At 38.0% G+C, this 26,036-nt stretch overlaps 2 protein-coding genes and 1 pseudogene across 4 annotated transcripts; 2 read left to right on the top strand and 1 right to left on the bottom strand.

Moving 5' to 3' along the window:
- On the top strand, nucleotides 1-21,311 carry LOC149171993 (protein NDL3-like). Of its 3 annotated transcripts, XM_089424166.1 has the most exons (7): nucleotides 1-492; nucleotides 7,657-7,733; nucleotides 8,489-8,942; nucleotides 19,613-19,721; nucleotides 19,863-19,941; nucleotides 20,376-20,511; nucleotides 20,620-21,311. In XM_089424166.1, the coding sequence occupies exons 4-7, from the start codon at nucleotides 19,655-19,657 to the stop codon at nucleotides 20,863-20,865; spliced, it is 528 nt and encodes a 175-aa protein (XP_089280292.1). In that variant the 5' UTR covers nucleotides 1-492; nucleotides 7,657-7,733; nucleotides 8,489-8,942; nucleotides 19,613-19,654; the 3' UTR covers nucleotides 20,866-21,311. The 3 variants fall into 3 exon arrangements, with proteins under 3 accessions (XP_089280292.1, XP_089280293.1, XP_089280294.1); XM_089424167.1 differs by lacking the exon at nucleotides 8,489-8,942; XM_089424168.1 differs by lacking the exons at nucleotides 7,657-7,733; nucleotides 8,489-8,942.
- On the bottom strand, nucleotides 2,013-3,193 carry LOC149171995 (S-adenosylmethionine synthase 1-like; annotated as a pseudogene).
- LOC149171994 (replication protein A 70 kDa DNA-binding subunit A-like) lies at nucleotides 11,008-18,764 on the top strand. Its single transcript, XM_089424169.1, has 2 exons — nucleotides 11,008-11,301; nucleotides 18,246-18,764. Exons 1-2 carry the CDS (start codon nucleotides 11,033-11,035, stop codon nucleotides 18,412-18,414), a joined length of 438 nt encoding a protein of 145 aa, XP_089280295.1. The 5' UTR covers nucleotides 11,008-11,032; the 3' UTR covers nucleotides 18,415-18,764.
- Nucleotides 21,312-26,036: the final 4,725 nt, after the last annotated feature.

Raw genomic sequence — 26,036 nt, 5'->3', positions numbered from 1 at the left:
GTCTTCGTTCAGGAAACGACTACCTCAGACACCTGCCGCTCTTCGTCTTTGTTCAGGAATATCGGCCTGCATATCGGCCTCTCTGCAAAGAAGGGGCGGAGGTATTCATGGATGCCGCCGCCCCACTGACTGAGCCTTGGCATAGTTGAAGGATGCGCCCGCGCCTGGCGGAACAGAAAACACCCGGTTACCACTTGTCACGTTCGCACTATCATCTTCCATACGCCACCTTGAGGCGCCTTAAAGCATTTCTTTATTGATGAGGCGTGGAGAGAAGCGACATCACCCCGCTACCATTAAATCCCTATTCGTATTTCCCTATTCGGTTCCAATCCGATCGTCTTTGTTTGGTTCAGACTAGCAACAAATGATCCCCTGCGATATTAAACTTGATATTTTCTCTGCATCTTTGTGCTCCTCCTCGACCTGAAGCCTGCCACAACAAATTTGAACTCCTCAGACGTCTCACTGCATCGATATCCGGTATCCAAGGTATGTAGTTTTTGCCTTTTAATGTCTAGCTTCATAATCTCTGAATCTGAAATAGGTTTTTAACGGGTTTTTTTGGGGGTTCTTCTTTGTTTGATTTACTGGTATGTGCACAAACATCAACACTGTTTACCCTTTCAACTAAGGTGCGAGCTTTGAGTCTTGTTTAAGAGCCTTTGTGTAGGTCTTGTCATTTTTACATATAATGCACCTCCATTCACATGAGCCCCCAACACTCGTTTGTTTGAGCTTGGTAACATACTTAAAAATATGATAGTGTGCTTGCTGCTTTTGTGTTTGAGAGGCTCTAGAAAATGACTATGAAAAACCACAAATGCTGCATAAACACTAAACAGATCTGGTCACCAAATCAACCTGTTGCTCACATCCTCGTTGCCCGTAATAATCTTCCTGCTGAAAATGCCCTAAAACTTGCTCCCAATATTCCATTTCTTGGAGTGCTTGCTGCTGCTGTAGGAAGACTTTCTTGCTGAAGAAAGTGTGATGAATGAGTCAACACCGTTTACCCTTTCAACTAAGGTGCGAGCTTTGAGTCTTGTTTAAGAGCCTTTGTGTAGGTCTTGTCATTTTTACATATAATGCACCTCCATTCACATGACAATTAATTTATTAAACAGAATTCTAAGAAAGGGTTGAGATGGAATGTACTGGATGACGCTTGCAAAGTTTTCAAACAAATGCCAGAACGAGATGTTTGTTCTTGGACTACCATGATTGCAACTTATGCAAGGCATGGACTTGCTGAGGAGGCATTGAGATTGTTTCAATTAGTGAAATACAAAATACAACTACCTACACTTTAAGCAGCGGTTGTGAACTCAAATGCCCAAATAACTGCTTTGTAAATGTCCAAAATTGAACAGTGATCACAAATTACAATTATCAGTTTCTTAAGTAGCCATGGTCTTAAATACCCAAATAGCTGCTCTTAATTGTTCAAAAGTGCAGAGTGTTTGCAGTGTCACTATCAATGAAGGAAGAAAGTGATGAGATAGTTATCCCCAGAGCATGTGACCAAGCTATTCGAATCTTCCATCAAGTCTAAGAGGGAAAATTAGGTGTTTTCATCACCATTACGGGATGTATTGTGGAGTGGGGATAGATTCCCATCTTTTGCTACTGTTACTAACTATGTGTTGAAATTTCAGTATGTATTTCATGTGGTTTTCTAGATTTAAGCAATATTTGAAATGTCCGTTAAATTTTCCTCTTCTGGTTGATTTTTAATGGAAGATTGAACGTTTATGTAACTCCTCTGGTTGATTTTTAATGGAAGATTGAATGTTTATGAAACTCTAATTTTCTTGTTGCTTAGGACCTCCACCTGGAAATTGAAAACGTTGTTGGTCAAATGAGTACAACGATGAGTAATTGTTTTCTTTCCAACTGATTCTACAAATTAGTGTTCAGAGTCCAACAAGTTGAGCACATTTAAATCAGAGTCTATTGAGCACATTAAATCATGAATGGTTTCAAGGTTACCAGATTCTTACTCCAGAGTTTCAATCTTTCTCCCACTTAAGGACCTTTACAGTCTCCCAAGTGAAATTAGGATCATCCCAACCCAAATGGCCATATGCAGCTATTTTTTGGAACCTCATATTGCCTCCCCGTCTTAGGTCAAGATTGATAAAAATCATGCTAGGGCAGAAGTCAAAATTTTCCTTGATCAACTGCAGGATTTCAGTATATAGAATCTATCCAATTCCATATGTGTCAACAAATACAGAGAGTGGCTCAGGCACACCAATGGAATATGAAACCTGCACAAGGCAGCAACGTTCTAGCCTGGCAGCAACAACACTCTTGGCAACTTGTCTAACAATGTAGCCACCAGTACAATCCACCTTGGTGGGACCCCTTCTAGAAAAGGCTCCTCCATCATGAGCACCCCAACCACCATATGTATCAATAATAATTTTCCTCCCAGTGAGTCCAACATCCCCATGGAGTCCTCCAATTACAAAACGCCTAGATGGGTTGAAATGGAATATTGTATTTTCATCTAGATATTGAGAAAGAAAAATCGGCTTAGTGACATACTCCTTGAGATCAACTACAATCTGATCATTGATAACAGTTCCATCATGTTGAGTAGAGATGTGAACAGTGTGAACTCTTATCAGGACCATTTCCCCTCCCTCATTTTTATGCTCAACAATAACTTGGGTCTTTCCATCTGGTCTCAACCAAGGGCAGGTTCCATTATTTCTTACTTCAGTCAACTGTGCTCCCAGCTTTGTTGCCAGCACATGATTGAGAAGCATCAACACCGGGGTCTCATCTGTAGCATACCCAAACATGTGGCCCTTATCTCCTGCACAAATCTCTTTAGGATTCTTAGTAAGATGGCCATGGACACCCTGTGCAATGTCGGGGCTTTTTTGTTCAATGTTCACCAGGACCTTGCAATTATCTGCATGCAAGCCAACATCCATTGACATGAATTGAATTCCTCTACAGGTGTTCCCCTCACTATCTTCTCATAGTCTATATTAGCTTTAGTTGTGATTTCTCCAAATATCATAACCATATTTGTCTTTGTGCAAATCTCACATGCAACCTTGCTTTCAGGATCTTGCTCCAAGCAAGAATCCAAGATGGCTTCAGAAACCTAATCACAAAGCTTGTCAGGGTGTCCCTCATTGACAGAATCTGATGTGAAGAGAAAGGTGTCCATCTAAAAAATACAAGCACATAAAAAGATCAGTAGGCAAGAGAAAATATGACCAAACACTTGACTTAACATGCAAGAATCACCATTTAATATAAACTGTTAAACAACACATAGTTAGCCAGAAAACTGAAAATTGACTGTGGAGTGAGAACAACTAGTATTACATAAGTGCAGAAGTGTATATGCAAAATATTTTATGCAATATGTTGATTGCATGGATATCTTTCTTATCACTAGAAAATATTACTAGAGACAAACATTCCTATGGAGAAGTTGTTGCAGACCAAATGGTTGGAGGATACTGTGATTTACTACAATTCTAAATGAAACTTATTGAAAAGCATGTTGATTCTTTGGGTAAATTTTTGGCCAAAGGCCAACCAGTCCAGCACCATTTCAATGGATTTTGATTCTTCAGATATTGTCTTTGATAAGGATGCAAGAACAAAAGATGCGCTAATAAAAGGGGTTTTGAATTGGATCCATTTCCTAGGAGATATGAAACTAGGTTTAAACAGGGTTGTAAAGGAATTAAAGGGCTTCAAGAACTTGTACATAGCACGCAAGGTGAAAGTAGTTAATTGGCATAGATATATGCTGCTAAGCATGTCAGTACCCCTCAAAAGTGTTTATAGTAGAGTCATCTAGCTTATAAGATGCTTCCTTTGCAAAAAGCAGGCAAAGGAGGATGGATATAAAGGACCCCTCGGCATAAGTAAGGAAAGTATGCCAGCAATGTTTTTTCCAAATGTGAGAATACAAATACAGAGTATTTTATTTTATTTACAGAAATCACCCCATTTCTGGTCTAGCAAGTTGTATACTCCAGAGACATGTTGGTTCAGGGATTCTCAAAGTCCATACAACAATGCGCTGAGAATGTATTTGTGGTAAACTCCGACATATTTATAGATTTAGATCTAATTAATGTAGAAACAATAAGATCCAGCCTGCTAACCTTTCGAATAAATAGAAACAACCAAGGAAACCTAAAGAAAAACCTAGCCTCAACAGAAGCAGCTTGAGGGATTTAAAAAAAAAGAAAATCAGGGAAAAGTGCAAAAAAATAATTATTTGTGATGTATTGGACAGAGAAGAATTTGTTTCAGCAGGTTGGCAATGGTTGAAACTTCATATAAACATGATGTCCCTAAAAACCTTCCCCAAAATGAGCTCAAATGTTCAAAAATATTAAGTATTCATCTGATTAGTTCGTGTCCCGAAAAGGGAAAAAAAACAAACAAACAAAAGGTTCATTAAAAAGAGATCTTCGCTGAAATGGTAACTTAGCTTAAGACGTAGATGAATGGTATCCCATCTTTTCTCCTCCTGTGCATAAGGGCCAATAGATGAACAAGAGAGTGCACTGATAGAAGTAGAGGATCACTTTCTTCTTTTATCCTCATCACTTGTAGCATGAGTTCAATGAATCTGGATGAAATTTGTTGCTACGGGAAACAAGGAAAGGGTCCCTCTGGTAGCAGAGTGGGTTTTCCTCCAATATTGCCACTCCTCCAACCATTCTTTGCACCTCATTCAGAATCGAACTCGCTCCACTCCTCCAACCATTCTTTGCACCTCCTTCAGAATCAAACTCACTCTAGGGATTTTAGGGATTTTAGGCATACACATAGAAGAGAAATAATACACAGAAGAAAAAATAACTGAATGGGAAACTGAAACAAATACATAGCAAGAACACAACAATAGTGTTGAATGCTAGAGTGTTTTACATATTCAGTCTTGACAGAGAAAAATCTAAAAACAAAATTACACAACAATAGGACTTGAATTATGTCGGAGATCGACAGAAAATTTCTGCCTCAATTTCCATGCTTAAACAACTTTAGACATCAACCCTAATTTCTCTGCATAAAAGTGCCAGAAATCACTTTGAATCTCTTGCAACATTATGTTGTTAATAACAACAATCTGCACTTGAAAGAGGCCAGAATTGGCAAATAGCTATTTTTTTTTTTCACGGAAGAGATCTGCCACATTTTTTCTCACACATGGAAAGACTTATAAGACATATAGTTGGGTACCTGGTTGTCTTGGAGAACTATAAAATGTCTTTAAAGTTTTTTGATAACAGAGAAACCATTTGGATGCTTACGAGGTTCATTGTATGATCCCCTTAAACGTCATTCAAAAATAAAGTTAGTCAAGCTTGATGGCTTAAAACTTAAACGCTGACCAATGCGCTACAGAGAGGAATGACCTTGAATCAATGGCTCATACAGATGCTAAGAGCTGATGTATAGGAAGGATAATCAAATCTATACCTTGATTAAAATGGTGGTTGAAGTTTGTGTTTGACACTTTTGTTTGATTGATTTCCGGTTGGAAGCAAAGTAAGTTGTCAGGGTTCATGGTCATGGCCAAGGGGATTACAAGAGGATTTCTATTTATGGAAATTAGGGTTTTAATGAATGTTAAGGTACTTCGTTGATATTAAAATCTCAATGACAATAATGGTTCAGTGATTTTGGGTTCAAATTTCAATTCTCAGTCATAAATGACAATATTATAATGTTCATAACTTCATCTTGGTGGGTCGGTTGGTTTGACATCGGTTGAACATTAGAGTAGAAGAGTTAGAAAACAGAAATTCTGATCCTGGAAATTTGAATTTGCCATTGGCCCAATAAAGAAAATGTTGATTACTGCTTTCTGTTGCTACCTACTACAGTGAATATCTTTGTGCCCAAATGAATAAATGGTAGTGGCTGTGGGAGTGTAAAGACAATAAAAATTCCCAATAAAAAAGTTGCAGGTTTCTATTGCCTAAAAATAGGCTACTCAAGTGTTTCTTTTTTTAAGATTAAGTCTGTTGAGTGATTAGATCTATTTATTAGTTATTATTAAATGATCTAAGGGTTCCATGCCTTTCGTGGGTGCTTGGATGGGGCCCAAAAGCCAAGCAAAAAGTCACAAAAACACATCCTTTTTTGGCTGAAACAGCATGCAAACGCTGCTGGTTGTACCAGTTTCTGCATTTCTGGGCATTTCTGGGACTGGTACATAGCCTGGGCAAGCATTTTGTGCAGCTTAGTGCAGAACCAATGCCTTACAGAGAGGAATGACCTTGAATCAATGGCTCATACGGATGCTAAGAGCTGATGTATAGGAAGGATAATCAAATCTATACCTTGATTAAAATGGTGGTTGAAGTTTGTGTTTGACACTTTTGTTTGACTGATTTCCGGTTGGCAGCAAAGTAAGTTGTCAGGGTTCATGGTCATGGCCAAGGGGATTACAAGAGGATTTCTATTTGTGGAAATTAGGGTTTGAATGAATGTTGGGGTACTTCGTTGATATTAAAATCTCAATGACAATTATGGTTCAGTGATTTTGGGTTCAAATTTCAATTCTCAGTCATAAATGACAATATTATAATGTTCATAACTTCATCTTGGTGGGTGGGTTGGTTTGACATCGGTTGAACATTAGAGTAGAAGAGTTAGAAAACAGAAATTCTGATCCTGGAAATTTGAATTTGGCATTGGCCCAATAAAGAAAATGCTGATTACTGCTTTCTGTTGCTACCTACTACAGTGAATATCTTTGTGCCCAAATGAATAAATGGTTGTGGCTGTGGGAGTGTAAAGACAATAAAATTCCCAATAAAAAAGTTGCAGGTTTCTATTGCCTAAAAATAGGCTACTCAAGTGTTTCTTTTTTTAAGACCTGCCTAAATATTTGAGGGTCCACATTGGATCTGTTAATGGCTGAACAGATGCTAAGAGATGATGTGGAGGACAATAGAATATAATCATTTGCAGTCCAGATTGCATCTGTTGATGGGTGAGCAGATGCTAAGAGATGATGTGTAGGAAGGATAATATAATATTATTATTTGTAAAATAATAAAATTTATTCTTATGTTTTTTCACCAAAAAACTACAATGAATAAGCTATATGAATATGTCAAGCAAACCAGACATCAATTAAAATAGTTGATAAAAGGGTAAGAGCCATTGGTGCTCCCAAACTTGAATGAACATAAGATATGCCCTCTACATATATTTATTTTATGCTCAATTTTTTTGTTTCTGGGTAAACACGACCTTTTACATGTTGATTTACTGCGCTGCTACACACGAGCTGTGAAATCCATATGTCTTCTCTCAGTATAGAAGGTAGTTATCTTATTTTTTTCCTTTTTAGTATTTTATTTTTTCCCCAAAACTTTTGTTTTAGTTCAAAAAAATTCAGAGCTTCATTTACGGTGACATGTTCATGTTTTATGACTCCTAACTTTCAGAGCGCTGTAAATCAGAATGTTCCGTTGTAGACTAAAACCAAACAATGTTTATACATCTGTCTCATTTATTAGAAGTTTCAATCTTTATCTACCAAGAGATGTACATTGACATGTTGGTTTGCAGAAGAGCCATGGCCTTGTTCTCAGAATTCTGTTATTCAAGTGTTTTCTTAGTGTTCTCTTCTGTGTTTTTCACTGGCAGGGACAGAGCTGTTTCCAGGTTCATAAATTGTTCGCCCAAGTTCCAAGTTTCTCAGAATTCTTCTGTTTACCTTGCAGGTTAGTGCTCTTAAGCGCAAATGCCGTGCCTATGTTTCTTTCTATTGTTCCTGTCCATGGTTTTTGGACCAATTTGGTGATTACATAAGCTTTATTGTCTCGGATGCTTCTTTACCTATTCTGAAATAAACCTAGAATGAACTATATAATGTATTGATTTAATCTGATTCCTCAAAGCATTAGATGGAAAGTTCTCCTATTTTTACAATTAGGTTATTTCTATTTTTGTCTCAACCTATGTTGTTGCTTTCATGGTTCTATTTCCAAACATTACGGAGACTTTAAAAAGGACTGTTTAATCAATAAGTGTGAATATGTGAACTGAAAAAATTATGCGGTCGATAAAACTGTAATTCGTGGGGTGGATAAAGTGTTAAAATCTGTCAAATTCACCTAAGAGTTACCTAGGAGTGCCGGATGCTTTAATTACCATTTATATCCGCCAGTGCTTTCAATGTGATTACGAACCCTGCCCCTACGGTTCACTTTGCACATAGTAGGTCGGAACTTTACTTCTCCCATGGTCCTCAAACTGCACATGGGCTTATCATGTGGATAACTCGCAAAGGCATCGTCTGAAAATTGATTCGGGTGCTTTTAATATTACCTTCTTTGTTTCAATTTCATCTGAAATCCATGTGGGCGTTCGAGAATAAGCTTCTAATTGCTTTGAAATTAATCTGGGTATTTGGGTATGGCTAGCCTTGAAATCTAATGTTTAAGAAAACAACACTCACAGGCCTTTTGATATCTAGGTGATCGAGATTGTCACAGAGATTTTCACCAGTTGTTGGGATTGAACTTGTAGTCCCACTAGAACATATGATGATGTCAAGGGAAGAGAACAAGGATGTACAGGCCCCGGACTCGTCTGCCATTGAGGCTCCATGCCCTTTTGCAAAACCAGGAGATGGTTGTGGTGATAATAATAACGATGGAGATGTGGTTGTTTCTACTTCTCAAGAAGAAGCCAAAATGATCAATAGTAACATCAAGAAGGATGGGTGGGAAGCAGCTCGTGCATGGTTGATGACATTGCCCAGGCGGAGGAATGTCATGCACAATGAGATCGAAGATTGGCTTCATAACAACAAGCACAATCTCTCTAGAGAAATCATCACAATGCCGCGGCAACATCTTTACCGATACCTTGTCAACCAGCACAAGCTCATTCGCAGAGCTGACCAGCCACAGTCGCCCCAACAACAGGTACTCACTTTTATCTTTTTTGTTTTTTGATAAGTATGCTTTTGCTTAAGACAGTAGGAGATATGAACCCCACTTCATAATACAGGACAATACCCACTTTAACAGGAAGAGTGATTTGAACTTTGTACCTTTACCGACTGATCATGCAGTAATACCTTTAATCTCAATCTAATTCTGAATTTCCATTTATATGGGTGTACTATAGTTCTGATTTTCCATTTATTTGGATGCGGTGTAATTCTGAATTTTCATTTAGTTGGCTTTCACAGGATAGATTTATGCCTTTTCTTTTCCAAAATTTCCATATAATATCTCGTGTGAAACCCAAAAGATATTTCCCCACATTTGTGGAAGGCATCTCGTGTGCCAAATACAGAGGGGTTTGAGCTAACTGAATTACCAACAACATTGGCCGCAACTGGTTGAGCTAAATGGTAGATTATGTTTTTATCAACAACCGTTCTATTAATTTTTCAACTCTTTGTGTGGTCATGGAGGTCCTCTTTTTGGTCTTTTTGGTCTTGTGCAACTTAAATCTATTTCAATTTCCAGGTTTTTATATTTGCAAGTTTTTGCAGTTTTTTTAAATCTGATTTATTAAATTTTTTAATAGGCAATTTTGAAATTGTGTTCTCATAATTGAGTGATTTAGTCAGATGGGTTAATTTGAGTGGTTGACTGCTTTACCCTTCTTGCACAAAGTTTTTGGGTAGATCCCAGCTTGCCTGTCTCTGTTGCATGCCTCACTTGATATCTCTACCAGGTCAGGTACTATAATTTATTCTACCAGGTCAAGTACTATAATTTATTTTGATGAATTTATATTATGAACCATCTACAAAATGCAAGAGAAAGTACTTGAAGTTTCTCTATGAGTTTTTCGAAAAAAACATAATTGCATTAAGAGAGATGAGGTGCACTCTACAATTAATGCAAAAGATTTATTGCTTTGTGACATGCATGCATAAACCAGGAAAAAAACTGATCGAAAAAGCAAATAAGGTATATCACATATATCATGTGCATACATAACCCAAGATAAAAGTGCTGACCAAATAAACAAAATAAATGGGCATATATCCATCATAACCTATATACTTTAAACATTGAAAATTTTGTGTAGAAGCTTTTTTAGATCTCTTTTTTTGTGGTTAAGAGATTTAAGAAAACCTTCGTACTATTCGCCTTGCGGGCATGTAAAGGACAGAATCAGTATTGCATTTCTAAATTTGCACCTTCTGTTCTATTTATGTTTGAAGCTATTTTGCGTAGACACTGCCTTCTTAAATGAAATGTTACTTTCCTATTTTTCCTGGGCACAGCTAGGGCTAGAATTTCGTCACCTAAGAAATATGGTGTATCGCAATGCAAACACAAATGGCAGACAACATTTGTAAATGGATAACCAAGAGATTTTTCTTTCAACTTTCCCCCTTACAGTACGGGGCTTAAGTTGAAACGATTTTAAGTAGTTTCAATATCATCCTCATTCAACACCTGTTCTGTCAGCACAATTGTCAGAACACAGTCCGTAGTAGGGGCATGTTCTCATGATCTATCTATTTATTGGGCTAAGGCTCCTCCCTAATTCTCTTCAACACATGTCATTCACCTCTGAATTCTGCATGTGTGGTGCATAAGAAACTGACATACTAACAACACCAATAGACAAAACATGGTGTGAGCAAAAATTTTTAGAGCAAATTTCCATGGTCCACACCTAAGGATAGGTAGGAGGTGAGGTCATCGAAAGCCCTTCATTTCAGTGCATGAAATTACATAAGTTAGTAATGCTAAAATTATATTGAAACTGCCCACATCCTTTCCCCTTTCACATCATACTCCATTTGCCTCTTTTTAACTTTGTACAAAAAGAAAATGGGAATTGATTTACTCCTCTTCTCCAGATCGCTGAATTTAGATGGGTTGGCCAAGCTACAAATAAATATAAACTGCCCATCAACATTTAGCCTTCTTAGATTAGATTCCGCATTCATGTCACATCTTCTTTGACTATAATTCTGTATTGTCGTAAAATTGATGAATTGAAGGTACTCCTATCACAAGAAAAAGAAACCTCTTGTTCTATTATGGAGACAACCTTGACACCGAATGCCATTCCTCTATTGCTGAATGGTTGCACCGAGATTCAACCACAACTTCAGATAATCGATGTGGGTTCCGTTACCTCATTGAAAACAACATCCTCGCACTTCCACATTACTCTATCTGATGGAGCACATCAACATAAGACTTTGCTACCATCCGCATATGGCCCACAAGTTGTCTCTGGAGACATCCAAATTGGATCAATAATTCTGCTCAAAAAAGCAGCTTGCACAGTGCTCCAAAATTCCTCGTAAGACCCACCATTTGAAATCACCCTCTTTTACTTTACCCGCCTAGCCATTTTTTGCAACAAAAGAAGGAAAATGCAATATTTATTAATTCGTTTCTTACTTGTTTACATAAGGTCCATTCGAGTCGTCGAACTTGAAGTTGTGAAGCACTCAGCAGTGTTGATGAAGGACACATTGACGCTACAACATGCACAAGCGGGTTCAACCCAATTTAGCTCTTCGTCAGCTGAAGATACCTTGCCCTCTTTAGTTACTCCACCACCTACGACAACAACTACAACAACTCCGCTCACGGCACTCAACCCTTACCGAAAGTATTGGTCTATCCAAGGTCGAGCATCTGCAAAGACATCATTGAAGGCATACAACAATGTGCGAGGCTCAGGAAAAGTTTTCGGATTTGACCTTATCAACCGTGATAAGGAAGAGATCCACCTTTCTACATTTGCTGAACTGGCCGATTCCCTTTACAATCTAATTCAGGTTGGGCAACTATACATTGTATCAAATGGCACAGTGAGAGAAGCAAATCCAAACTACAACCATCTCAAGAACAAATGGGAGATTTACTTGTCTCCTGCTTCCATTATCAATCCATGTCCAACAAATGATCCAACGTTTCCCTACCAAAGCTTTCACTTCAATAATATTGTTGAAGTAAGAGATGCAACTCCAAATACAAATGTAGATGTCATTGGTGTTGTTACTTCCATGTCACCTGCATCAACAATTCGACGAAAATATGGAAGTGAGACATTAAGGAAAACACTCATACTAAAGGACATGTCGGGTTTTAGCATTGATGTAACATTATGGGGAGACCACTGTGACTATATCGGACAGCATCTTTCTGAATTCTACTCTTTTGACAACCCACCAATTCTTGCAATCAAAGGAGGCCATGTGTCTGAATTTAATGGCACCACAATAGGGACAATACCAACGAGCACTCTCACAATAAATCCACAGGTTGAAGAAACTCAACAACTACATGCATGGTTCCGTGAAACCGGCTATAGCTCTTCTTCTCCATCTTTGAGTTGAAACTATGGTGTTGCTTCGAAACGTGCCCTGCCACGAAAGACGTTTCATGAAATTGCTTGCATGCAGCCCTCTGATAAAGCGGTCTGGGTTTCAGTTCGAGCAACAATTACTGCTCTTCATATGGATGACTTCTACTTTCTAGCATGCCCACTAGATTTCAATGGCAAGCAATGCATGAAGAAGGTTGTGGAGCATTCTAACAATCTTTGGCATTGTACAAAATGTAACGATGACTTCCCAGAATGCGACTACCGTTACAAACTCAAAATTGAGCTACATGACCACACCGGGAATCTACAGAACGTCACAGTTTTCAATGATGCAGGGAACGAGCTCATGGGCATCACGGCTAAAGACTTGTTCCTACTTTCTATCGAACCAACTGATCTACAACAAATTTGTGGCCGGATTTCAAGGCATCGCTTCCAGCTAACACTTTCCATTAAAACAGATTACTCCAACGGTGTTCAACGCTTGCAACCAATACTGATAAATTCAGAGGAAATTCAATATGCCTCTGCATGCAAGGAAGCGCTCACTGACATTCAAGCACTATCCGCTTCAAAACGACCTATTGTTCGCCGCCTGTGAAATTTTTATTAGGGCTTCATCTACCACGCCTATTTGTACATAAAGAAACATTTCCACACAACTAATTGTCTCATCTTTGTAAATTACACACCCATGTTATTATGATGAACCCTGTAGTTTTTTACAGGTTTCATTGCAAATACTCTCTTCCAGTCATTCCAACATATGTATGTTTTCCATTTACATTTTACGTAATATAAATATCAACATTTGTAAAGAGTCACTATGTGTCTCGTTCGTTCTCTACATGCTAGACACTGATCCCTTGCTTTCTAAGCTATTCATTTTATCGCTTAAAGATAAGAAACAAAAGTTTTTTAAAGTAAAGGGAACAAAATATTTTGATTCTTGTTTCTCTCCTCTCAATGATAGATACTGAAATAACATATGATTTCATAGCATTCCTAATTGCATGTTTTCCCTTCTACCTAATCTACCTATCTTCACCGATGTTGAACTAAGAAACATTTAAATCTATGTTCAAAATATAATGTTCTAATTTCACAATGGATGTGCACCCAATAAAATGAGATACCAAACATGCACTACTTGTTTACGAAATCTAACAACTATTACTTGTACTTGTTTAGATATGCCACCCAACAATCAAATTGCGGCCAAAAACAAGCGGCGGCGTATTCTTTATGCACAACAAAAGGATCGAATAAATGCATGACGTCGACTACTTTATGAACAGCAAAAAAACCCTACTACTTCCTCTACATCCCTTCCCACCTCAAATGCTCTCCCACCTATACAAACCAACCCAGCACACGTTCATCATATCCAATATAACCCTCCCCTTAACGAAGAGCACCGTCGCTTTCGAGAAAGGATTGATGGACTTTCTACCTTGCATGTTTGCACAACATGCAAGGAAGCATACCCAGGAATGAAAACAAAGCTCTTCAACAATAGACTCTCTTGTTTTCGCTGTGCGTCATCTAAATCGACCAATCGTTTTTCTGAACTGAACAACATGGACCCTGGAGAACAACCCTATGTCCTTCACCAATTAACCCAAGTTGAAGAAATGCTCATCGCACGTGTCAACCCCATTCTACAAGTCACTCATTCCCGTGGTGGTCAATATAAATATAGTGGCCATACAATTAGCTTCCCTCAAGATATTACCAGTATTGCCAAATACTTACCCCGGATGCTCTCTGAGTTAGACATCCTCATTGTGAAAAGGCAGAATCCATCTGAAAAGGCTTACGAATTCTACGTTTGCAAATCACGTGTCCTTGCAGCCCTTGAATACAAAATAAAATATGACCCTTACTACCGAGATGTTCAATTGAATTCATCTACAATTTCTACACTGCCAGATCTCCCTACAGACATTTCTTCTCTTCTCCACAGTGTAACCACCTCCTCTTTTGAACCCCAACAAACCACTACTGATTCCACTTATAATCCTGATGATGTCATGCTACCTCCATTAGAAATCCAACCCTCTTCTTTCGTTCCAGTCCTCCCAAATTCATGTACCGAGCGTGACCACATTTGTAACCATTTGCACTCGACCCATTCAAGTTCAACAAGCTCTATCGATTGGCCTCCAATATCTCCAACTGCTATAAATGAATACAACACCATCGGCCTCCTTGCCATGGCATTCCCCACGCTCTTCCCTACAGGCATTGGAATGATCATGCAACCAAGACTTACAAAAGTTGAAATGCATGAATATGCTTTGCACTTGCTTCACTACCATGATAACCGCTTTGGCCAACACCCAAGATTCCGCTACTATCTTTATAACATTCTAATGCGCCACCGTAGCCAAGAAACAGCCAATGTCTTCGTGAAGAAGTACATTGAGAACAACTTGCCAACAACGGTATCAGACCTACGCCAATGTCTTCATGACTCTCCAGATTCAAGGTTGCCAGAGCAAATAATGAGGTTTGGGTCAGCTCTACGAGGAACACGGTCTTTCTGGAACAAACGTCGAGCTGAGCTTACTGACATGATCACGCAAATAGGAAGCCCAACATTCTTCTTCACTCTCAGTGTAGCTGATACTAAATCGCATGACTTGCACACGATCATGCCCACAAGTGTTCATTCCACTCTAGTCAACCCCTTCCAATGGAAAATCCAAAAGATAATTAAAAACCCACATCTAACAGCACAATATATGCATTGTAGATTTACAATTTTCCTTGAAGAAATCCTTCAAAAAGGCCTCCATGCAACTGACTACTGGTGCAGGTATTATTTAATATCCATATCCCTCTACGTTAATTTTATACATTGCTTATACATGTATTAACTGAATGAACCCTTCATGTTATATTCAGATACGAATGGCAACATAGAGGATCCGCACACATCCATGGCTTCCTTTGGCTACAAAATGCACCAGACATGGACACACTTAATTGGGACAATGCAATGGAAGTTGCTAATGCACAGAAATATTTCGACCACTACGTCACTGCTTGGAATCCACGTCAGGCAGAACACCGAACTATTCCGCTTCACCAGTCAACAATTCATAACCCGTGTTTCCTTGACACAACAGCAATATTCGCATCCAATCAATTTGAAGACTACACAGAGCTTGTCAACTGCGTCCAACGACATACAAAATGTCATGAATCTTCCTGTCTTCGTAAGAAAGACAATGTGCTTAGCTGCCGATATGGAGTACCGTGGGAATTGAACTCCACTTCTTCACTTTTCATTGATGATAAGGGTCATAAAACCTATGTCCCTGCTCGCAATGATGAAAGATTGAATATTCACAACGTTGATCTACTCTCTATTTGGAGAGCAAATGTTGATTGCCAACCAGTCCTTTCTCGCCATGCTGTATTGAAATATATTTCAAAATATGCAACAAAAGTAGAGACAAGATCTGAGAGCTACCATCAAATGCTATCGCGACTATCACAAAGTGCCCTTCCAGAAGCACCTACTAGTGGTGTCATCCGAAAACTCCTTACAGAAACGATTACAGATAGAGACATTTGTGCACAAGAAATATGCCATATGTTACAAAAGCTACCTCTCTCTCTTTGCAGCCGTACATTCCGTTCTTTGTATGTCAACAAGACTGTTTTCAAACGTGTTTCCCAAGATACTGAAAATCCTGGTTCGACACCAAACTTTATCGTTGCGTATATGAACAGGCCTGCCTCACTAGAAGAACTGCCCCTCCTTGGAGCTGCTCGCTCGTGGTCATATTCTTCCCAACGAAGAAACAACCACTGGAAACACATATTTCCCCCAAGGATTGTACATGTCTTGCCCCATTACAATGTCATTCTTTCCTCTACTAATCCTTCTTATGCCACCTTCTGTTGGAGTGAATTACTCTTGTATTTCCCCTTCTGAACACTCCCTGATGATATCGGTTCAACTGATGCAGAAATTATTGCACACTGGGAACAAAAAAAGGGTGCATATACACCATGGCATGTCCATCGCGAACCCGAAAACCCACAAAGCCCACCTACTGAAGATCAACCTACACCACACACCCCCCCTGATTCCATTCAGATGGATGAATGGCAAATCCTCTCTCAACTACACCCAGGTTACAATATTGCAATTGATGACCTCAACATGATTGGCTACCGCGACTTCGATGTCAACCACAATTGGTCACAAAATACTGTCCCTCCCCCCTTGCAAGAAACTGCCATCAATTTCATTGAATTCAACCGCTCACCCATTCAAAACCAACATCAATCATTTTCCAACCTTCTCCATGAGCATACATTATCCCCTACACAAAGAATAGCTTTCACCGCTATTTTTTCATACTTCAAAACCCCTTCGCCAAAAACCCCACGGAAGATCATCGTACAAGGAACAGCTGGCACAGGAAAATCCCATTCGATTAAATGCCTTGACCAAGCATTTGTGGAAAACTCGCCAGCCAAAAAAAGCCCTTTATTGTTACTTGCACCAACCGGCGTTGCAGCTTTCAACATAAATGCCCTCACAATTCATTCTGCCCTTCATATCCCTATCCAGACAATGCATCCTCTCGAAGGCCAGCCGCTCCTACACCTGCAAGAGCAACTCCGTCATGTAGAATACATCCTCATTGACGAAATGAGCTTCATTGGTCCAAAAATGCTCTCTCGCATTGACGATCGTCTAAGAGAGGCATTCCCTCTTCATCGGAACACACCATTTGGTAATCGCTCAATTATCCTTGTCGGAGATCTAGGCCAGCTCCCACCTGTAAAAGACATTCCTTTATATGCTGGGACATCGCGTGGCACTGCACTTTGGCGTAGCTTCAAGATATTCATAACACTTTCAACCGTTTTCCATCAACAGGGAGCTAGCTTGTCCCAGGTTGCTTTCCGGCAAATACTTGCAAATCTTAGGAATGGAATATCTACACTTGAAGATTGGCAACATCTAATGTCAAGAACAAGTTCCTCTCTTACACCTGAAGAGAAATGCTCATTCAGCGAGTCCATGCACCTATTCGCAACAAACAACGCAGTTGTCTTGCATAATAAGAAAATGCTCAAACAATTGAACATCCCAGTAGCACTTTGCTCTGCGGAACAACAAAGACAGAAAAATCCTACTACAACAGAAGATGAGCACCTACCTGCAAAGGTGCTCTTATGCAATGAACAAAAAGTTATGCTCACCAGCAACTTATGGGTACATGCAGGCCTTGTCAATGGCGCGCTTGGGAAGGTCATCTCAATATTTTATTCAACTGACTCACAGCCCCCAGCATTACCATCCTTTGTGGTTGTTGACTTTCAACAATACAGAGGCACACCGTGGGACATTTCACACCCAACATATGTACCCATTCCTCCCATCACAAGGGGTACACGGCGTCAGATACCACTTCAAATGGCATGGGCTTTAACGATACACAAGTCACAAGGAATGACATTAGACAAAGCAACAGTGGACATCGGGACCAGAGAACGCCAAGGGCTAACATCCAATGCAATTTCAAGAGTGCGGTCACTATCGGACATACACATCAATCCAGCATTCCCATTCTCCCGTATTGCACAAATGCACAAGAATCCATATCTTAAGCGTAGACAGCAAGAGGAATCATTCCTTGCATCAAAATCTATCCAGGATAATACACTTTAGCCAATAATACAGCCTGCCTTCCAGAATTACCCACATGGTAAACACCAATCACTACATACAGAAGTTTCACATAGATTCCTTGCTATTACATTTAATTTCATATGATTTTAAACTCATTTGGAATCGTTTAATTTATTTCGCATTTTTAAACAAAATCGTCAAACATATTCATTGCCAATTACAGTGTTCCCTTTTCTGATGCCAACAGGTATGAATACATGCTTTTTACGACAATTGTACGACTGTTGCGAAGAAATCCAGCAACAAGAACTTACATTACAGGATATGCAGACAAGGATCATGCCACAACCATCCATGCCACTATACCGTTTGTGCCCAGCAATTACGTTGTTAAAGAATATAAGGAAACTACTTAAGATTAGAATTCACATCCATGAAAGGGATGCACACAGGTAGATGCGACATCAACTGCAGGAATAGCTTGCACAACATGGCACCACAATAAACACTAACTGGTGTTGCCGATGCCATGGCCCATCATGCATATATGATTAGCGGCTCATTCTTAATTACATCTCTACATAATGCTTTTATTGTACATATACTTACAAGCCAACAAAACTTTCATTGTATATATCTTTACTTATATATGGCATGTTTAGTTATATCTTAATAGAATTGTTCTCTGTTGTATGAACAAAGAGTATTCAAGTACATGGTCCACTGCTCTTTGTTTTGGGTTTTCTGATTCAACCAACAACTTTTTGTATAAAGAAACACGTTTCTGACTTTAGATAGGTCGATGTTTATAAAAACCTATTACGGAAATTTTCATTCAGCTCTTTAATTCTTTCTATTAGTGTTGATAGGGTCAAAATCTGCAAATTGTTATTTATCATTTACCCAGTTGATGACTAGTTCTGAATCTCTCAGTATCTGGATTTGAGCAGTACCTTTCTTAATTGTTAAATTTCCCAGTATCGAAAATGCACTTACCTCTGCCCAGTAGTTGGTACCTTCTGCCAATGCAGCTTTGAAACAGAAACTATGGTTTTCCTTCAGAAAAAACACACGTCCAGCACCACAAATCCCTGGAATTTATGGGAATTTCATGTCTCATGCATGTCAGATTCATATTTGCAATTAAAATACTAGAGGTGTTTTCTTTATAATGAACTATTTCTTTTATTCTGGGCTCTTCACATGCTTGCTGATGCATGTTAGAGTGCCAAGTTTTCTGAGTTGAATTATTTTAGTTTCATCTTGTCTACATATGGCTCTTGGGCCTTTACTCCGTATGCTGTGTGGTCAGTTTTTCATCAAAGATTGGCTCATTTTATATTTTTATTTGGTTGGTAAATATTAACTCTTCACCTTTGCTCATCAAGTCCCTTGGGATGGACAATACGTTTTCAAGTATGTCACTTTCAGGTGTATTTGGATAGTATTGATATGCCTTGTGTGGAATTTTAGCTGTCTGGTTGCTTTGACCGCTTAACCATGAACTGCTGTCCCTTTATTTTGACCATTTTCTATACCAACCAGAGGCACTGAATTTTTGGTGACACATGAGTAACTGGATATTGTTTCGCCTGATGGTATGTCTAATTTCAGGCAAGTAAACTTGTTTGCCTTAATGAGTCTACTGCTTAAGACATGTCAGGTGGTGGTAAAGGAGTATGTACAGCCCTGGCAATATCTAATGCTATTACAAACCTCTCAGGTATAACATTTTTATTTCTGTTCTGGAATCACACAGGATTTCATGCAAGTCTTAAGACACAATTTTTTACTTAATCTTAAGACATAAATTTTCACTTAATTTCAAGATACTAACTCCTAACATGGGGATCTCTTGTGGCAGCTACTGTTTTTGGACAGCTTTGGAGATTGGAACCTCTGGTGCAGGAGAAATTTCAAACAATGTGTATAAATAGAAAGATGTAGGGCAACGGCATGAGATCAAGCTTCTGCATTCAACGTATTACATTCTTTTTAAAGGATTACTATATTGTTTTATTTCCTTTTCTTGCATCCTAATCTTTTACTCTAACAATTATGGTAGGATACCAAAGGGGAATAAATTACATGTGTTCCATTAGTTACCCTGTTGTGCTGGAGGGGAAGGATGGTATTATACCTAACCTAGAGTGTCATGTTCTGAATAATTCAATGGTGTCTGCTACTGGTAAAATGCAATGTGAGATCAGATATTACTTAGTGAAGGTTAACACAAGAGAGATAAAACAAAGTGGTGGTTTGTTAGTCGTTTCAATTTGTGTGAAATGATGATAAGCAATGTATGCATCTCCAATTGCTTCTCGGAAATGGGGGAGATTTTGACACGGGGCTGCATCTGGATTAATGTTGCCTGCAGGAGATATGATCTGACAGAAGGGTTGAAGAAATTGCAGTGTAGGACACTCATATCTGTAGGAGAAAACTCTCCATTTCATTCAGAAGCTCTTCACATGTGTGCCAAAATGGACAAAAAATTCAATGCATTGGTTGAGGTGATAACATTTCACTTTCTCAAAGTTGATCTTTAAGATACTAAAACTTTCCTGTAGAGGCAAACTGACATCAACATGGCTGACATAATTGTTATTAATGCATGACAGGTCCAAGCTTGTGGATCACTTGTGACAGAGGAACAACCCCATGCAATGTTAATCCCAATTGAATACTTTCTGATGGGATATGGCTTTTACAGGCCTCCTCCCCGGTTATTTTGCAGCTATGGGACTAGCCCCAGTCCAACCAGTCCTTTAAGTCCGTCTTGCATCTCAGCTGAATTGCTGTCTCCTGAAAGTTTAGGTCTGAAGTTAAAACCGATCAAAACACGTGTTGCAGCTATGGATGATTAAGGAGGACTCTCAGACATGTAGTGGCAATTTAACTAAGTACCTTGAAACATTTTGCATGTAATGCTCTGTATTGGTGAGGGTCTGTTTTCACTTGAGCAATAAGTAATGTGTGGAGCTGATTTGGAGGACTATGTGTCTCATTAGGACCAACAAAACATTACCAATGGTGCCTTCACTGCCAATGTATATACCTGCAGCCATGCTATAACTTTTACTTTGACATCGAGTTGATGTAATTCCATGTTTATTAGGCACCGATATGTTCTCACCATGGCTTGGGAGGTCTGTACTAGCTGCTTAAATTTTTTTGAAATTTTTTCAGAGGCATATTTTTCTGTTTTTCCAGGACACAATTGGGGCTACAATTTGGGCACCTAATAAATATGATGTATATGCTTTTGAAACCTAAAAGTCTCCAAATAAAAAGCCTACAAGCATGAGTAACATATATATTCATAATCCTTTCTCATACATTTTTTATTTTCACTTTTTTATTTTCACAGCTTCAACTGAGTAAATTATTAACCAAGTTGACCTGTATGACATCTTCTTTTCAGTCCACTAATGCCTTTACTGCTTTGCAATTTATGCCATACGAAGCTTCTTGGCAGTGTTATAAGACTCTTCGCAGTCCAAGTGGAGTCGGGAGTTTGACTATGTTTTAAGAGGAAACAGAGTCTAATCAGCAGAATCTGAATCAATCCCGATACTCCACCAACTATCCATCAAATTGTTGAGGTTGATATGAGGCTATCGTGGGTTTATATAAGGCTAAATAAGTAATAAATATATTAATTTTAAAATCAATTACTTATTAAAAAAAATATCTTATATACAAGTTGGTTATACTAGCAATTGCATTCCTTATTTTAAAAAGATTTCCCAAAATATTTTGAAAATTTAAAATCATTTTCAAAATTTTAATAATCTTAATGTTTTAGTTGTAGTGTCAACCAGTAATGTAAGTGATTTGTTTTAATATTTGCAAATCACAAATTTCTCCGCTTTTCATTTACCATGTACAATGTTGTAATTTACTTTTTATTTAAAAAAAAAACCTGTTGCCAATAATCTCTATTGAATCTATTGAGCTTTAAGCATGAATGCGTTCTACACTTACTATATTGATATGAATGGTTTGGTTTTGGCTTTGTTCTTTTAATATCAAATGTACTGGTACAGGATGGTCAACATGGTTATTGCCTTCGTCACTACTGAGCTTTGTATATGCTTCACTATCTATACAATTTTCTTCCTTTTACTAATCCTATCAGCCTTTCTTTGTACCTTTTGGGACAATTGCTAGTTGTAGTACTAATAGCAGCGCATTTCTTCGGCATCGACGTATTCCTTAACATTGGTCGAACGGTTTAGTCTATTATTGCACACTTCTCTAAATCAAGGTAAGTTTTCTTCTTGTTGAATTAAGAGATTCATGTTCCAGATCTGTTATCTGACGTATCGACCTGTTGAAGAAGATCGACTTGAAGAAGCAACTGACACAAGAAGGGGAAATTGAAATGTCGGTCATTAACACTTAGACAAGGCATTGTTTTATGATATAAACTTGGGATATAGATCAAATAATTTTCTATGCTTGTCAAATTTTGACAACTATTTTAACTTGCTGCTCATATAATTTGGGGTCTTATTGCAAGTAATATCAAGGCAGGCTTCATTTTCTGATATAAACTTAGGATATGGATCAAAATTGGAGGAGTAGCGAGTGAACAACGAGCTTGATTAATGCTAGCTTGAATGTTAGCATTAAATTTTAACATTTCATGTGAATTGTGAAATAGTTGGAGCATACTGCTGCTATAATTGGTGCATATAGCTGCTGAGAAGCGTATTGCTGCCATCTGCCCTTTCTGGATATCGGCATGTGGCTGTTGGCCGACATAAGTGTTGTTAATTAAACATGTTGTGGCTGCTTATTCCTCCATATATAATGCTATTGGTGCTGTTAGTGGTGATCGGTTTCCTACAATGACTGAACTGTCCATGGCTACTGGTCGGAGAATAGAGCGTCATATCTTCTTGCCATTTATCCACGGTAACTTACAACACCCCCAAGGGTTTTATTCTTAATAGGTTCCCGTTCTCAATAGCCAATAGGTTCTCTTCCCAATATGATGCTTCATTACGTCCACTTAGCCATATGTCCCTTCTTCAAATTCATCTGGCCAAGGAATGGCCAGAGAATAAGATGCCAATACATAGATCCAAGGTGTGATGTGAGAAACAGAGGAGATATATGCTAAACCAGGATTATATGTTGGCCCTCTGGATTTATATGTTGGCCCTCGGACTGCAACGTTCATGCTTCAATCCAAAAGTGAAAACTGAATTTAACCAATATAAGGAATTGATTGATGATAATGGATTGAAATCCATCCGATAACATTCATTTTCTTAAAATAAAATATAAGGAATTGGCTGATAATGGATTGAAATCCATCGGATAACATTTATTTTCTTAAAATAATTTTGGTTAGTGCCTTTTTCTGCCATTTTTTAAAATGATTTTGGTGAATGCCTCTTTCTACCTTGCAGATTCCTCTACACACCATACTTTCATGTTGTTGGTTGTTGTAACGTTATCTGAGAATATTTATTTCAAGAGGGCATTTACTTCATGATATTGTGCCAGAGATATCATTCTGGATATTGATATTATGCAAGAGATATCATTTAAATGATTTTGGGGATATCATTTACTTTTTGAAGGCATTTACTTCCTGATATTGTGCGAGAGATATCATTCTGGATACTCATATTTTGCAAGAGATATCATTTTGGATACTGTGCGAGAGGTTTCATATGAAAAAGCGATTACAAAGCAATCACATATCCCACATTACATCATATTAACTTATATTTCTAAATTCAACTTATATTTCTAAATGATATCGTCAATTTAACTTTGAAAACTTGAATCTATTTAAGGATTTAAAATTTATGTAATATAAACTGTAAACTTCAAGTTGTTCTCTTTATAATACAAGACAACTTTAGGTATAAACACAAGGAAAATACAAGACAATTTTAGGTAGCCCCTCAAGATCAAGTTTTGTACGAGAAGAATAGCCCCTCAAATATTTATTTTCGCATATCCAAGTTCATAAATAGTAAAAATCATTTTGGATGAAGTGAAAGAAATGCAAGAAAGCTGCGAAGTGGCTAACCAATCCATCATATTGGGCAGGTATTCCATCTGCCATGTAGACTTGTTCTTTTTAGTTTCTGCCCAAAGAGCTGGGATTATTGTAACGTGCTCTTCTATTAACCTCACACAAAAATTGATAGTCTTTTCATTATTTTAACCAAAGTTGGAAAAGTTGGAAAATAATATTTCAAAAGTTTGAAGATCGTATTTTATTTTTAATGAAAGTTTCATTTTGTCATTTTATTTGACACCTTTCTAACACAAGAGTCTCAAATATCTTAGTATAAATTTTGATAAAAAGGTGTATTTAACTTAAGTTTTTTCCAAGTGAAGTAATGCTAGCATTACTTCACTCACATTTTAGTGACATTTAATGTTATTTAATATATCATTTGTAATTATTATGTTATAAAGTTCATGTTCACCCATGGACAAGTGGGAGTGGACCAATCAAATGGAAAAGTGGACTGTAGATTGAATTTTAATGTGGCTATTTACATATTGCTCATGAGCCACCACACTCACATTTTAGTGACATTTAATGTTATTTAATATATCATTTGCAATGATTATATTATAAAGTTCATGTTAACCGATGGACAAGTGGAAGTGGACCCATGAAATGGACAAGTGGACTGTAAATTGAATTTTAATGTGGCTATTTACATGTTGCTCATGAGACACCACTTATTCACTTCTCTTTTCAGTACGCTATGTTCAGTTGCATTCGATTCACATAAGAACCTAGAAGCAAATCCATGAAGGATGACCCGAACCATTTGCACATAGAGTTAAAATTCTGAAATTAATTTAATCAACATTTTATTAGTTTTGGCAATAAGTAATTCAAGCTGTCAAGAAAATTCTCAGAAATAACGGTTACTGAGTAAAGTTTCAATTTTTTCTTGCCTGAAGCTATGAAATTAATTTAAAAAACGATTTCTTAATTCTGGAAATTATTAATTCAACTTGTCAAGAAGTTTCTCAAACCTTCACATCTTCGGCCACGCTTCGCATAAAGCCGCCTCAAAACTAATGTTGGTCACACACCCCCTCGGATTGAACTTGCTCCCAAATTGGTGTTCCTTACGTCTTGGAGTAAGGGCATTAAAACCAATAGGGAGAGTATTGGTAGACATTACTCTACTTTGAAAATGAGGTAGATAATATAAATTTTTCCTTTACTACCCGCACTCCTTACCTACTCGCATAACCCCAACAACATTCAATTCTTAAAGAATACAACTATAGATGTTGGATGTACTACACATCCACATGCAGACACTTAGATAGAGCATGGGACTAAATGCAAGATTCCTTCTGCATGATTTACTCCATGATTTTCTCTTTCTTTAATTCCGCAACTGGCTAGTTCTTCTGCATGATTTACTCTCTGATTTGCTCCTTTAACTCAGGAACTGGCTAATTCTCTCTGGAACTTGTTGTAGGTGTTGAGTCCTCTCATTGATCACAACTATGTTGCATTATCTTAGGATCTTCACCTAGTAGTGATATATCATTAGCATTGTAACCTACTTTCTAATGAATCATTCTTTTATTCTTTCGATTTTCTTTTAGTGTTTTTGCTCTGCAAAGCGATGTGTTCAACCTTTACTAGCTAGATTCATATGTGTAGATTTTCTAACACATTTACATGGTATCAGAGATTGGACCTAGGTTCGATTCCCCCAAGTTGCATTTGAGGTGAGGTGTTGGAAAAATCACCGCACCTATATAGAATCCATAATTTCCACCCTGGGGATCTTAGTTACCGATTTGTAACGTTTACCAACACTTGCGGGTTTTGGTGCAATGGAAAACTTCCACATGGTATTAGAGCCCATAGGTTGCTAGATAAAAGGTGCACCAATACTTAATTTTGCAGGTATTACAGCTTGGAGATTGAAGATCAACAAAAAAATGGAGTTTCCCAAAGCATCGATCTTAACACCGTACAACTATCACGAATAGGAAGACCAAATTGCTCGACACCTTCGTCAAA

Source organism: Pinus tabuliformis, chromosome 4_2 (genome assembly GCF_031772625.1).
Source record: "Pinus tabuliformis cultivar Carrire ecotype Pingquan chromosome 4_2, CPIR1, whole genome shotgun sequence".
In the NCBI taxonomy this organism is placed as follows: domain Eukaryota; kingdom Viridiplantae; phylum Streptophyta; class Pinopsida; order Pinales; family Pinaceae; genus Pinus; species Pinus tabuliformis.
This window is presented reverse-complemented; position numbering and strand designations above follow the sequence as displayed.